Source organism: Thamnophis sirtalis, unplaced genomic scaffold, assembly GCF_051295495.1.
Source record: "Thamnophis sirtalis isolate CommonGarterSnake01/CBP01778 unplaced genomic scaffold, rThaSir2_p1.2 scaffold_1, whole genome shotgun sequence".
Classification (NCBI taxonomy): Eukaryota; Metazoa; Chordata; class Lepidosauria; order Squamata; family Natricidae; genus Thamnophis; species Thamnophis sirtalis.
Window position 1 is genome coordinate 40,873,813 of NW_028261381.1, and position 16,675 is coordinate 40,890,487.

Genomic DNA, 16,675 nt, shown 5'->3' on the forward strand with positions numbered 1-16,675 from the left:
TATTTGTGCTTAACAATTGAGTGGTTTGCTCATTATTTTTTTCAACTAATGTATGATTTTAGGGACAGTGGATACTTTCAACATGACATTTTATACTGGAAAATGGGTTTCAAAATCAATTTTCAAATAGAGGGGGGGATCTTGTTTGCTTAGCCCCATCTGGTCTGGTACAATAAAACTTAGGACAGAGAGAAAGAGAAAAAACTTAAAATACTATAATGATATTTTTAATGATCCTTGAGAAAGCTGAACTCAGAACCTGGAGTCACAAAATTAAAATACACATTCTACCTTTTCTCAAAGTCATTTCTTTAATAACTTTTCACCAGAAAATAAATCCATACTTTATTAAAATATTATACACAACTTTAAAATATTAATTGGTTATTGCTTATCATCTTCATGAGATAATAGTAAAAATATTATTAAAATAGTGTATAATATATAAAATATTTATAATATTTATTAACTCTGAGGGATAGAATTTAGATTTCCATTGTCCAATTTGCCCTTCAATTATGATGCAGCTAAAAAGCAAATATGAAGTACAATGGGAAGGAAAATGGAGAGAAAGATTACATGAACAGTTCAAATATCATACGTTAATATAATCATTACATATAGTTCCCTCAATAATGTAGTTCATCAAATACTGGGTATTTCATAATACATTTATTGATACTAAATTATGCTTTACTTTAACAGATTACTTGTTTGAAGTAAACAGCCAGTTTTGATTTACCATCTACACAGATGTAAACATTGCTTTTTGAATGCATCATTACAAAATATATCTCTATAAAACTGCATTTATTATTCAGCCTACATACCAAACAACTAGGAATCTATCAATATGCTACTAAAACTCTTGTTCCTGTAACCTTTCACTAGGTGAAATTATATCATAGGGCAAAGAAGCTCAAATTTACAGAAGGTGTCCAAAATTCAGAACTCATGACACCTATGGAATTAAAATTGGCATACAATTGTCTATGACATAATACAAAATGTCATAAAAGACTTATTGTGCTAATGTTTGAATGTACTACACAGTTCTACATGGGCTATTTTCAAGGCAGACATATTCCTGAATGTATTCCAACTTTTCCAGAGAAGGCAGTATATTAGAAGCTCTGTCATTGTTGAAAGTATTGAGGAATCTGCTAAGGAAATATCTCTGAAATGACCAACTGGTCTTCATGGGCTGTCTAGACCACTACAAATTTGCAATCGTTTGGAGGTACCATCAGCCAAATGTAAAGTTTAACTGAGATATATGATTCTTTTTCTTTGGATCTGGCCTAAGTATGGTGGCGAAGAAGTCAGCGAATGAATGAATGAATGAATGAATGAATGAATGAATGAATGAATGAATGAATGAATAAATAAATAAATAAATAAATAAATAAAAAAAAAATAGATGAATGAACAAATGAAAATAATGAAGATGAATGAAAATAATGAAAATGAATGAATAATATGTCAGGTTTAAATACATGGTATGCATTATCTCTAATCAAAATATTCATCACTGACAAAACTTTAAAATGCATAAAGTAAGAAAAATATAGAATGCATACATCTTAATTATTTATTATTCACTTGATTTGGAATTGTTTCTTTTCTATTCCTTCCTGGCCCAAAGGTCAGAGGTTATATTTTATAAAAAAAACCATGTTTTATAAATTGATTGCTAGAGTTCATTGAATAATGTATGTCAATGAAAAATATCACTAGGAAAGAACAATAAAATTGGTACATGGGTAGATTATTGCCTATAGCTCTGATTACCAATTTTCAAAAAGGGAATTGCAGACATGATAGATGTACCAACATTGATTATAGAAGGGAACTGTCTTCTCTTTAAAGATGTCCATGTGTGAATATTGATACTGACACATTGTGTGTGTGTGTGTGTGTGTGTGTGTGTGTGTGTGTGTGTGTGTGTGTGTGTGTAAATTTGAAGCAAAGAGAAATTTTATAAATACATGTTTTATCAAATTCAGCAAATTCAACATGCTCAGAATTTATCAGCAGTGTTGTATTTTAGGAGGTTTCCCTCTCCCCAGTTGTGGTAGAGTTGGGGTTAAAGTAATCCAGAAATGTCCCTCCTATAATATTTCATTCTGGGTTGACCTCCTGCAGCCTTCCACAAAGTTGGAATCTGGCTTGAAGCTAAGTGCCTCTGATATAGACAAAATGCCAGTTTGTATGGGTTTTATTCTTGTTTGGTTTGGTTTGGTTTTTTGGTCTCCTCACAGACTTGCTTCCCATGATGGTTTCTTACCATTCACAAATTCATGGCAGTATGCTGTTGAATATAACTTGTTGATAATCCATATGCATTGTTTATCGTCTATATACAATCATTTAGCGATTTTATTATTAGGGCAAACAAAATTTCCGAATCACAATCAGTGGATTCATACTCAGCTGATCCAGAAGAAAAAGCAGATCCTGCACTTGTAGGAAAATGCTGGAAAGAAAAAAAAAGAATTCAGAGCAAATATTCCCTAGAAGAATCCAGTCAGGTTGTGCAAAAGCAGGAGCATATTGTTCCTAAGTGAGTTCTGTGATATGTTTAACTAGCCAAGTATTTACCTGAAAACATATTCAAGATGAAATGTATGCAGACAAACCTAAACAGATGACAAGTCAGATGGGATGAAATATATATTTTTGTTGACAAGAGAGCTGTAAATATTATTCTGTGTTCTGGGCAAAGAAAGTTGCTAGTCGGTAGCTCATCTTCAGCTCAATAGGAAAGTGAAAAGAAAATTCACAGTTCCCTTGCCAATATGAAGCAATTTCACAAGGACTAATATGAATCTTCTTGAATGGTATAAGATCTGCCAACATTTCAAATCATTATAACTATATTTCCCTTGATGATTGCCATTAATTTTCCATTTCATTCAGTCTGTAATGGATTGTTTCCTTTGGCAACTGAAAGAGTTGATACACATACAGACAGACAGACACACACACACACACACACACACACACACAGACAGACAGACACGTTCCTGTTCTGATTAAAAATTATATAGAAGGTTGCTTATGTTGTTAATAGAGAACAGATAAACCAGTTGCTTTACCATGCAGAAATCATGTTATACTCACTTTGAAATCTTTAGAAAGGATACAGATTCATTTCCAAATATATGCTTATTGATTTTAAATTCTGAATAACTTTTATCTCAGAGACCTAAGGCAATGCCTTCTTCTTCAAGGCATGCCATACTAGATCACATGGAAAGGCATATCTGTGATAACAGTTGCTTCATTTACCTGCCTCATGTGGCCAAGTTTTTTCCATGGAGGAGGTGTACTGTATATGGAACTTTTCTCTTTGTTGGATAGCACTAATAACAATAACAAAGAAAACATCAGTGACTAATTAATAACTGGCAAAATGTATGTGATTCAAAAAGATCTATGAAAGGAATAACATAAGGAAACTATAGGCTGATAACATGCTTACCTACAGTGTTAAAACAAATCTTATCAAAAATGCTACTAAAATTTCACATTTATGTGAATGAATGGAAAATCAGAAATTGGAATCCATATATGGGTAAACACTGTAAGAATTTTTTAGCTTTGCCTAAAGAAATGTGGTACAGTAGCAATGTAAAATCACAAACAGTAATGAAACTGAAATGCCAAATAGACAAATCATTAGAAGCCTTCAGAGCGATGCATAAGTATCTAGGCATTTTGCACTTGGATAACATCAACGATGGACAAATTAAAGTAAGTAAAGTAAAGAATACATCTAAATAATGGGAAACTTGTTGAAAACAAAATTGAACAGTGGAAACACCATCAAAGTCATCAATACGTGGACCATATCTGTGATATGAAATAGAATTCTTAACTGGATATAAGATGAACATGTTGAAAAACAATATAAAAACAAGTAAACAGATGACTGTTCAGTATGCATTATATCCCCATAGTGATATTGACAGATTAAACCTGCTGTGCAGAAATGGAGTTTATTACAAGTCGAACAAACTGTTGAAAAAAAAATTGTCTGATGTAAAAGACAGTAATGTAATAAAAAGACAAAAAGAATGTTGGCAAAGAAAGTCATTACATGGCTATTTTTGTACAAAGTATTGAGAGAAAAGTGGATAAAGCCTGGCAATGGCTTAGAACCAAAACATTTATTTTTAAAAAAGAAACTAAATGTTTAATTTGACTGCAGCTGTGATTTCACATTTTTGTGTATATAGTGTATGATGTAGTAGTAGTAGTAGTAGTAGTAGTAGTAGTAGTAGTAGTAGTAATAATAATAATAATAATAATAATAATAATAATAATAATAATAAAATACCAGGACTTAAAAATTCAACGACTATGGCACAAACCAGCAGTGGTTAAAAATTGACAAAATCACCATCAGTCAAATGCAAAAAGTCAAATGCAATGGAGAACTGAGTTGGCAATAGGGAATGAGAGCTACGGAATGGTTAATATCAAGCGAGGAATTTTCCAGGGTGATTCACTTTCACCTCTTCTCTTCATCATCGCAATGATCCCACTATCAGTAATCTTAAAAAAAATGAAATTAGGCTACCAAACAGCCAAAAAAGCTGAAAAAATTTCGCATTTACTATATATGGATGATTTGAAACTCTATGGAAAGTCAGAAATAGAAATCCAATCATTGACAAATACAGTCCGAGTATTCAGCACCGATATTTCAATGCAGATTGGCATGGAAAAATGCGCCACTGTATCCATAAAAAGGGGCAAAATCACTGCATGTGAGGGAATTGAAATGCCCAATGGCCAACTAATTAAATGCAAAGAAAATGAAGCCTACAAATACTTAGGCATTCTGCAGTTGGATAACATCAAGCATGGAGAAGTAAAAACTATTGTCAGGCGAGAGTACACCAACAGAGTTAGGAAAATTTTGAAATCTAAATTGAATGGTGGAAATACAATCAAGGCCATAAATACCTGGGCAATACCAGTTATAAGATACACAGCTGGCATAGTTAACTGGACACAAGCTGATTTGGACCTTTTGGACCGAAAAACCAGGAAACTAATGACAATGCACTACAGTTTACATCCACGTGGTGATACTGATAGACTATATCTGCCCCGAAAATCAGGTGGCAGAGGATTATTACAAGTGAAGCAAACAGTTGAAGAAGAAAAACATGCACTGGCTGATTATTTAAAAGAAAGTCAAGAACATCTATAAATCGAAGTAAAGAACAAAAATCTACTGAAGGCCCAACAGACGAAACAAGAATACAGAAAAGATGTGATAAAATCAAGAATGGAGAGTTGGCAGAACAAAGCACTGCATGGTCAATTTCTGGAAAAAATAAAAGATAAAGTGGACAGTGAACAAACTTGGTTATGGTTAAAAACAGGTACATTAAAGAAAGAAACAGAGTCACTAATCCTGGCTGCGCAAGAACAAGCTATCCGCACAAATGCCATTAAGGCCAAAATCGAAAAATCCTCTGATGATGCCAAATGCAGACTTTGCAAAGAAGCTGATGAAACTGTTGATCACATACTCAGCTGCTGTAAAAAAGTCACGCAGACTGATTATAAATTGCGGCACAATTCAGTAGCACAAATGATCCACTGGAATTTGTGCAAAAATTATAATATTAAAACAGCAACAAACTGGTGGGAACATCAGCCTGAAAAAGTCACCGAAAATCAGATGGTCAAGATCTTGTGGGATTTCCGTATACAAACCGACAAAATACTGGCGCATAATACACCAGACATCACACTGGTTGAGAAAAATAAGGTCACAATCATAGACATCGCAATACCAGGTGATAGCAGGGTCGCCGAGAAGGAACATGAAAAAATCGCAAGATACCAGGACTTAAAAATCGAAATTCAACGACTATGGCACAAACCAGCAGTGGTAATTCCAGTGGTAATTGGCACACTGGGTGCTATTCCAAAAGCACTGGAATTACATTTAAAACAGTTAAAAATTGACAAAATCACCATCAGTCAAATGCAAAAAGCCGCACTGCTTGGATCTGCACGCATATTACGAAAATACGTTACGACGTCCTAGGCCCCTGGGTGGGGCCCGACTAGTAACCAATGCCAAATCCGGCGAAACAACTGGCCGCTGTGATACAATTGTACAACAACAACAACAATAATAATATCACAAAATACCAGGACTTAAAAATTCAACGACTATGGCACAAACCAGCAGTGGTTAAAAATTGACAAAATCACCATCAGTCAAATGCAAAAAGCCACATTGCTTAGATCTGCACGCATATTACAAAAATACGTTATGACGTCCTAGGCCCCCGGGTGGGGCCCGACTAGTAACCAATGCCAAATCTGCCAAAACAACTGGCCGCTGTGATACAATTATATAATAATAATATCATCTAAATAATCTAAACCAGGGGTGTCAAACTTGTGGCCTGCATGCCGGATGCATCACGTGCTGGTCACGCCCACCCCATTTTAGCAAAGGGGGAAAAGTCATGATACATCACAGTAGCTCAGTAGCTAACTGAGCAACCAACCACAATAATGAACCAAACAACATCTGTCTATCCCAGATCCTTGGGAAAGACTTGATAGGTGGACAAAAATGCCAAATCCATCCTAAACATCTGGCTGATTGTGTGATCAACATGAATTTAACTCCCATGACTTCTGGGCAGTTTACAAGTCAACACATTTAAAGCAAAGAAAAATTCAAAAATAGTACAAAAGAACAATGATTGGGGAAAAAAACTGTGGGAGGAGAGTAAATGAGAAAATGGCATCAATCATCCTCTCCAAAGCCCTGGACAAAGAGCCAAGTCTTTTAAGGCTTTTAAAAATCCCAGTAGGGTGGAAATCCTGAATCTCAAAGTTAACCTCATTCCAGACATATATAGACTTCCTTCCATAGAGGCTTTTAAGAACACTTTGAAATGCTATGAAGGCCTTGGTTGGTTGGTTGGTTGGTTGGTTGGTTGGTTGGTTGGTTGGTTGGTTGGTTGGTTGGTTGGTTGGTTGGTTGGTTGGTTAGTTGGTTGGTTGGTTAGATGGGTGAGTGGGTGGATGGGTGGATGGATAGTTACTATGTGAAAATAAAATATATATGTGCAGAGCAAACATGTATAGGGAAAAGTTGACATTTTATTCACAGTGTTCTTACTGATTGGAAAGTGGAAGGAAAGGAAAAGTTGATGTTATCCTGGCCTAAACTTCCTCCTTTCATTTGCCTTTTCATTTACTGCTCCATTGTCATGCATATAAAAATACATGTAGGCTTATAAGGTAAATTTTGGTCTTAGTTTTCTATGGTTCATCAGCTCATCCAATATTGCAGAATAATTGAGGAAGTTGGAACCAAAAGAGAAAGTAAAATGTTAGTCCAATCTTCCACCTTAAAAATGAAGCCTTCTAAGACAGGGTCTCCATTTCTGTCTCTCTCCCCCCTCCCTCTTCCCCTCTCTCGCCCTCTCTCTCTCCCTCTTTCCCTCCCTCTCTCTCCTTGTGTTCATGCATGCTTATGTGTGTTTGTGTGTCTGTGTTTGTGTTTGTGTAAAGGTATATTTCTTAATTATTTTTACAGTGTTTATCAAAATATAAAATAGAAATGAAAATAGTGGAAAAATATAAGGGGAAATGGGAAAAAAGAAAGAAAAGCATTGCCTTTTGATTCTTTTTAACCTAGTAGAATAAAATAGCACAGCCACTTTTTATTTTTATATATTTATCATGCAATTTTTTAGGTGTGGCCTGCTTTGTGGGACTGGCTTGCCAGCCATGAGACCGGGTGGCATGGCCAACTTGTAAAATGTGGTGAAACTCATTTAACAATGCTCTTGCTTAGCAATCAAAATGTTGGCTCAGAAACTCTGGCATTTGAAGCACGCAAGTCTTAAAGCTGTCAAGTTACAAGAACCTTGCACTCCTACCCCTTTAGAAAAAACCCAGAGGTGTTCAAACTTGACAGCTTTAAAAATTGTGGACTTCAACTCCCAGAATTCCTCCTCTCGCTCTTCATCTTGATAATATGTGGACGGGCAGGGGAAGGGAGCTGGAACCGGTTCTAAACGGCACTGTAGATTTGTTAGAACTCGCAGGAACTATTATCATGTAATAGCCAATTCTACAACAAACTCATCTAATCCACATAAACCAGGGTTTTCTCCTTTTTTTTCCATCTAAAGAACAAAGTCCAGTAATGTTTTCCAAATAGAAACAAAGTTGGATGTATTCTTTACTTTGATTAGAGCAGTTAATTTAAAATGGTGTCTTAGCTCTTGTTTAAAATAACTAAACTCTCCTTTATATCCCTTTTTTCTATTGAGGGATGGAGTTAAGAAGCAAAATGTGTCCTTGTGTCGAATCTCAGGAGATAAAAGTCTCCTGCATCAAATTAAGTGTTGTGATCTGGAAAATAACTGATGATCTATTATGACAGAGAGAATCATATCTGCCAATAGCCAAGATGAGGTATCTTTGTGCCTCCTGCTTCCAATCAATCAAAAAGTCAATTTTCATTAAAATGTAATAATTATAACTATAGTTATTTTAATTAATGGCTGAATAACAAGCATAGTTATTAAAATTTATATTTTAATTGTTTGTTACATCTTAAAATACCACAATTTTGAATACCCTCCAAATATGTCTATTTCCGGGCTGAGATTTAAGTTCTTGGGGGGGGGGAGGTTAGATAATGTTAAAGTTTGTTCTGAGTGGAGCAGCTTATAAACTCAGTGTCAACCCTGAAGCTGACCTGACCGAAGCCATCTTGGAACTTCACACTAGAGCTGAGAGATAGGAAGGGGGAGATTAGAGATATCTTGGGTTTTGTAGCCAAAATAAAATACTTTCACTTGGGAACCCAGGACATTTTCATACCTGGTCAGAGGAAGGAGTGGTGATGTCGCCAGGCAACCAGATAGTGCCTTGATTGGATCATGTGACTGATTGGGGAGGGAAGAAACTTTTACTTTTAATTAGATGAAAGTCTGTTTTCACTAGCCTGTGCTAATATGACATATCAAAAAAACTTACCATAGTATTTCAGGAATCTACCTGCCTCAGAGTTTTGTTTACTGTTGGTATGTTACTTGGAACCCTGACATTAAACTAACTCTGACACCCAGTAAAATAAAGTGTAAGGGACAACAGCTGTTTAGGACACCAGTTGCTAAATATGATTGATTGTTAATTTGTATTATTTATAATTCCTAGGCAATTTCCAGCATTTAATGGGCAAAATGAATATCACATCGAAACAGTGTTGAATAAGGCTCTGCAAGTTTAAGTGGATTTAATTTATGCGTTAGGAAATATAATTTGATATTTCAGCCAGGGACAACAAAAGCAGTGTTAAAATGTCCTTAATAACATTTTAAGATACAGGCTAATTAGTCTGTACATAATTTGCCTCTAAATTAGATATTGCCACATAGGGTCTAAAATGCAATGTAGGGTTTTTAGTGGTTGGTTCCGAGATGTAGTTGAATTACCAGGGAGCCAGAACAGGGGAAATTTAAAAGGAAGCATTAGTATTATAATCAACTTGCCGAGCAGTAATTTGGTTATAAAATTCAAAGAAATCCTGTTTATTTGTTCAGCAAAAATAGTACAGAAATTAAATGCCTTATTCATTAAAAATGCATCTACTAGTTAAGTAGGGTTGTTGTTATGGTTGATAATTATACTTTGGAAGGTATAAAATATGGTTTTTAGCAAAAGAGAAAATTTGGTAATTTATCAGAACTTTATTACATTTATTAAAGAATACTGAATTAATGCAGTGCTAAAATGCCGCAAATATATAACCATATAATATATTATTCAATGAACTATTTTGTAAATCATATTACTTCCAATGCAATGGAATATTGGAAATAAATTACATTCTATAAAGGGACTTTTGATTATCTGTGTATATGTCTGCCTATCATCAGGATAACACTGGGAAAATAGATCAAAACCAAATTTGGTAAGAGGAGATAAAGGATGACAAAAGAAAATAAGATTTTGAAAATGGTCCCAATCCAGTGAATGGTGCAAAAATTCCTTCTATAGAAGAGACACTTGGATTACATCTCAGGAGGTAGTTGATTATTCTGGTGTAAGCCACTCCTCTTGTTTGTATGAGCAAGAGGAAAACTTTTGCTACCCACCTTATGCTTCTTAGTCACCTGTTTGTCAGGGTTTCAAGTAACATACCCATAGCAAACAAAACTCTGAGGCAGGCAAATTCCTCAAAGAACAAGTTTATTGAATATGTCAGATTGCCATAGGATGGTGAAAACCGACTTTGATTCTTCCTGCAGTTTTCACCTAATTAAAAGTAAACTTTTTGTCACTTTCTCAAAACAATCAGTCACATGGTCCAATTAGGATACTGTTCAGTTGCCAGTCCCCTCCTTTTGAGCACCTGCAGGAATGTCCTTGGTTTCCAAACAAAGTATTTTGTTTTGATTACAACGTCCCAACTATCTCCATTTACCCCCTCCCTATCCCTCTTCTTCAGTGTATCAGCACTGAAGTCTCAAAGTCTCAGTCAGGATTGATTGTGTGTGTGTGTGCGCACACGCACGTGCATGCATGCACCCACACACCCACACCAGATGCAACAATGGCACAAACAAAAATAGGCAGTAAGAGCAGAATCCAACTGAGCTTCAATGGGGAAAAGTTCTTTACCCTCAGAATTACTATTTGGTAATAAAAGAAAATTTCTACCTTGCTTCTCCTATTCATCTCCAGCTCACTGTTAACATAGAATATGTAATCTCTTAGTAACGTATTATACATATTTAAAGAAAACCAGCTTGTTATAAGCAGCAGTTACTCATTTCTATTTAATAGTGATAACTTCAAACTTTGCACGATCTATTGGAATATTTATCTGGTACTTGTTTGTTTTTTAATCTCATTTGATTTATTGTATATTCCACCTATTATTTTCACAAATAACCCAAGGGGGAGAACATATCTAATACTCCTGAGAGTATTAGATTAGACTGAAAGAGTAAGACTTTAAGTTTAAGATTTTTTCCAGGCTTTCTATATTTTAAGGCTTCCTTTGGGCATTTCTAATCTTCTCCGTGTGTCTAATTGCCACTTCCTTAATGCTTGGAGATTATTTTTTGAAATCATTGTACTTAAGTCTTTAGAGTAAGAGTTGGAAGTTATCTCACCTAGTTTCAATGCTCTGTTCATGGACCACTCCAGCACAAATCTTATGGTTCCAGCTTGTGATTTTGCCAAAAATGGCTGTTGTACCTGCTGCTGCTGCTGCTCAGGAGAGCTTGCTTCAGACTTAGTGAGGAAATTGCAAGTTCTTGGTGGCCCATGAAGCACCTTTCCTTTCTTCACCACCCCTACAAGGTGGCTTTAACCCTGTAGGGTCTCCTGATAGCAGTTGCCGGCTGGATTTCGTGGGGCTCAATGGAGCTCACTATTTTCCAACTATTCTCATCGCACCATCAACCAGAAGTCCCCCTGGTTTAGTGGTTGTTCATGTGTTGTTGCCTAGTGTTTTGCTGGATCCTAGATGTTGGTTATTTTAATGGTTTATTACTTCATGATATTTAGTTTTAGCTTTTGCATGCTGCCCAATGTCAGTTGCTGATATGGACAGTCATATCAATCATCAATCAATCAATCAGTTGGGCAAACATCAAAATACTGGTTCTGAATTAAAAGGAAGAATGTGAGAGTAGGATGAAAGTTTATGAAGAGGACTGAAAGTTGTGAATAGTGTATTATACCAGGCATATTATAAAGGGGAATTATCAAGGGTCATCTTTAGAACAGAGCTACAGCCTCCTATGTATTTGCTTGTTCATCAAAGCAATATGAAAAAGTGAAAAAAAATAATGTTGGTTGACTATTTGGCACAATTAGGGAAATTATATCTTGGATTGCAAATGACAATAATATGGTAATATTTCTGGAATGCATTTGCTATTATATTGTAGTTTTTAGATTTTTGCAACTTATATATGGTTATGATTCAATATCCAATAATTATTATATTGTCAACTTGTTTTTTCACTTTTCTGGTACTGTACGAGAGAGATTGGCAGAGCCACGGGATGATTTAAATGAGGAATCAGTTTAGTATTGTCACATAGTCACAAAAAAATGAAGTCCAATCCCCCTTGAATGCCATTGACTCTTATCTAGTTCTGTCCAGGTAGAACCTATTAGCCTGAGAAGAGTCCTGTGCATAGACTTTAGCAATAAATCCATAAATTAGAACCTTCATGTTTGGATTTGACAGATACTTTGGCACATGCTTAGTTAGTAAACCTGTATTTTAACTTCTTTAACTAATCAATATTGTTAATTGCTGTATACAATTAAGAGCAAATTGTTGAAAAATGGCTTACATAAGTTATACTTGCTAGAACTATAATACAGAATAACTGTATTATAAATACAGAATAACAGAGTTGGAAGGTACCTTGGAGATCTTCTAGTCCAACCCTGTGCTCAAGTAGGAAACCCTATATCATTTCGGACTAATGGTTGTCCAGTCTATTCTTAAAAACCAGTGTTGAAGCATCCACAACATCTGAAGGCAAGTTGTCCCACTGATTGAATGTTCCCGCTGAAATTTCACCTTAGTTCTAAGCTGGTTCTTTCTATACACTAGAAATTAGTAGTCTGAGAGATTGAGATTGAGATTCTATGTCCACCCAATTTGTATTTTGCTTCCTTCCTTAACCATCTTTTAAACTTTAATGTTAATATATATTATTTTAATATCTCAATTTTTAAAAATTGTTTTTGCCTTATTATAAGTTATCTAGAGTAGCCCAATGGCCCGATGACTGGCATATAATTTTAATAAATAAATAATAAAATGGCAGAATAAAATGGATCAAGAAAGGGAAACACCTAAGTAGATTCCCAGTCTTGTTTGTAAGACTGATTTATCTTATGTCTATTTCTCTGAGTGATAGGTTCAGTTTACCTTTAGCCTAAATAGATCTTTCCTGTATCTATCAATGTAATGCACTTATGGAATTATTGGTAGTGAATGAGTTAGTTTTCCTTCATGTTTTTCTTTTAACTCTTCATTCACTTTAACTGCATGCTGTGTGAAGATCTTGTTTATGGGCAGAAACTTTCTTATGCTGTCATTCCATAATGCTCCACATTGACTATTCATAATTGTAATTCATCAAGGATTTGTGACATTTTTCTTTTCCATTACTTGCTTCTATTTTTAAGCTGACCATGTTGAGGTAAACCATGAGGAGAATTATGTGTGGGTTTTTTTTAGTCTATGTGTCCTTCATAACAAAATAATCCTTGTTTAAATATAAACTCATAATGATAAGCAGCAATAATTGGATTTTATTAAGAAAAAATCTGATACTTCTTTTTTTCTTTTTACTGTAGCTTAAGACTGGAAAGACTGCAGTACTTTTTATATTTTTAAATGTATAATTTTACCATTTTTTTTAAAAAAACCTATGTATGCATAGTATCTACGAATTTATTACAGGTGTTTGTGATTCTTATCGCTTACAGCATAATTCATCCTTATGATCAGACTCACATAGTTTTTTCTTTGTGAAAATATGTGATGGAAAAGTCGTAATTTCTAATACTATTACTATGAAACATTTTTAAAGTGTAGTATTATTACCACTATTACAATAGGATATTTTAATCTGAATTTCCCCCAACTTCCAAGAAATGAACTGAAAGGCAAAGAACCACATGCCATTAAAACTGACAGGGCAAGCTACTACATATAGTACATATTTACATATATTACTACATATAAGCAAGTTGTTGGGTAATGACACATGAGCAACCAAACTACCAAGTTCAGAGAGCAGCAAACATTCTGCAGAACTTAATAACATTTTTTAAAAAAACGAAAATCTATTTGAGCTCGACTAAATTTAGTTTGTTATGTGCATTGTGTAATTCTCATAGAATTAATAGCACCAACTCTTTCAGATGTATAGTGCTATTCAGCTAGTATTTCAATCATTTGTTATGTTGAAGTAATAACTAATTTAATATTCTTTTCACTCTGACAGATATACAGCATATGGCAGTTGACTGGCTTACAGGAAACTTCTACTTTGTGGATCATACCAGTGACACAATCTTTGTATGCAACTTTAGTGGAACTGTGTGTGTTAATCTGATTGATCTTGATCTTCATAATCCCATGGCAGTTGCTGTGGATCCTACTTTGGGGTAAGATGCTTAGAATTATAAAATATTTATTTAATATAATATTTGTATCTCCATGTGAAAAAGAAAAGAAATAATTGGCTATTGTGGTTATTTCTCATTTGGAAAGAATAGTTGTTCTTTAAAATTAAATAAAATTTATACTGATTTCAACAAAAAAATATCTATCTATCTATCTATCTATCTATCATCTATCTATCTATCTATCTATCTATCTATCTATCTATCTATCTATCTATCTATCTATCTATCTATCCTTTAATATAAAATACAATAGAAAGAGGTGGTATGGTAGAATATTTATCAGACCATATCTAAAGGAGGAAGCAGTTAGATAAGGGGTGTCAAAGCCCATGGACCGGATATATCACACGCAGGCCACGTCCACCCCATTTCCGCAAATGGAAAACATGTCGCAATACATCATGTGATGGCAATGTGGCACCGTGAGTTTGACACTGGTGAGTTAGATTTATTGCTTTCAAAAAAAGGTACAAGCTTATTGTTTTAAATAGAAGTTATCTTTCCTTCCTACACAGAAAATCTGGTTTTGAAATATGATGTTGAAAGAAATATATTGTATATGATATTAGGGAAGAAACTTTTTGTTCAGTTTTCTTTATTTAAAAAAATATATAATAATATGATTAAGCTGTTGTGTGTGTGTGTGTGTGTGTGTGTGTATATACAAATATATATATTTGTATTTGTGCTGATAAATAAATAAAGGGACAAATACAACAAATGTAACAAAGGCAACAGTAAAAATATTGTCATGATGGACTCTTGTGATGAGCCGATAGACAGATAATGGAAGCAGTTAGCTTCCTCCCATAATTGGGGCTTACCAGGGGTTGTGACACTAAATATATACCTTCTTCCCTGGCTTCAGCTGATAAGGAGGAGAACTTGTGGCTTAATGGCTAAGATGTTTGCCTAAGATGTAATATAGCACAGGTTCGAATCCCAGTAAGGGTATGTCTAGCTGATGAGAGCTAAATAGCTTGAAATAGATCTATACTAGTCTTCCTTTATTTATTTATCAGCACAAATATAACACAATATATATATATATATATATATATATATATATATATATATATATATATATATATATATATATATATATATATATATATATATATATATATATATATATATATATATATATATTATGTATGTATGTATGTATGTATGTGTGTGTGTGTGTTTGTGTGTATGTATGTATGTGTATGTATGCATGTGTGTGTATGTATGTACGTATATATATATAACACACACACACACACACACACACACACATACATACCTAGGTAAAGTACGGCAGCTATTTTTCTAGTATACTGTGATTTTTAAGCCTTACAGAAGCAAGTAAGGGAAAAAAACAAATGCATTATTTTAACTGAGTTCATGATTCATTGCTGTATATAAGAGATCTTCTGTGCTATCTGCTATATATTTACTTAACAATAAGCACCAGTGAAATTGGTGGGATCTATTTGCAGGTGTTTCCAGCTGTGTATGACTGTAAAGGTTGGTAAGGAGTGTATCTTACCTTCATTTATTAAATCCCCAACTAATATTTATTTCTATCACTATTGCTGTTGTGTGGTTTACAACAGCCTGTGTGTTTTTAATACAATAAAGAAGAAGAAAGTTGTCTTCTTAGCTGTGATTTGGCGGGGGAGGAAGACACTATTTTGGATATGAGCTATAGTGATTTAAAACCTGCTTAAATTACAGATCCACTATAGTTACATAAATAACGAGATGGAACTTCTTTCCATTGTCTTAATACTAAATGCTTGCATTACATGTTATTTTTTTGGAAATATGCAAACATTCTTAGGATCACCATTGGACATTGTATTGCAACTAGGATATGGAAACTCTTTGAAGTGTTAATTTGAACAATGAAAAACATTCTGTCAGGGTTCCAAATAATATACCCAATGAAAGAAGACTCCAAGGCTTGAGTTTACTCAAAGTTCCATTTTATTAGAGATGTCATATTGACCCCTCTGGGAAAATCCAAATCTGAAAGTTTCCAGGTTTTCCCCACCCAAATGAAAGTTCAAGTTCCTGCCCAGCACCCACATATCCATCACATGATCCAGTCAGGCACCATCCAAAATTGGAGATGCCTCCCAGTCACTTCATCACAGTTACAGGGCAAGATAACCTTGACTTTCTGAGATAGAATGTTATTTTGACTAGATATCACCCACACCATGTATAATCCCCCTTCCATTTTCCCACAGTAGAAAATGTGGCAGGCCTGAAGTCCCAAAGGTAAAAGTTGGCTTCCAGGTCTGACACATTCAACCTTCTTGGGTTGGCAAAGGATTATTTTAGATTTGTAGATTTTCTTTATCCTGACTTTTATATTTATATATATATAACTCAAGGCAGTGAACAACTCCTTTCACCTCTTATTTTCCCCTCAAGAACAAATTGATCT

At 34.4% G+C, this 16,675-nt stretch overlaps 1 protein-coding gene across 1 annotated transcript in view; it reads left to right on the top strand.

The window, feature by feature from the left end:
- Window positions 1-16,675, top strand: part of LRP1B (LDL receptor related protein 1B) — a 939,689-nt gene that overhangs the window by 527,634 nt on the left and 395,380 nt on the right. Inside the window, exon 7 of the mRNA XM_087710921.1 lies at window positions 14,055-14,217. Coding sequence (XP_087567047.1) covers window positions 14,055-14,217 — 163 coding nt within the window. The remainder of the gene's footprint in view (window positions 1-14,054; window positions 14,218-16,675) is intronic.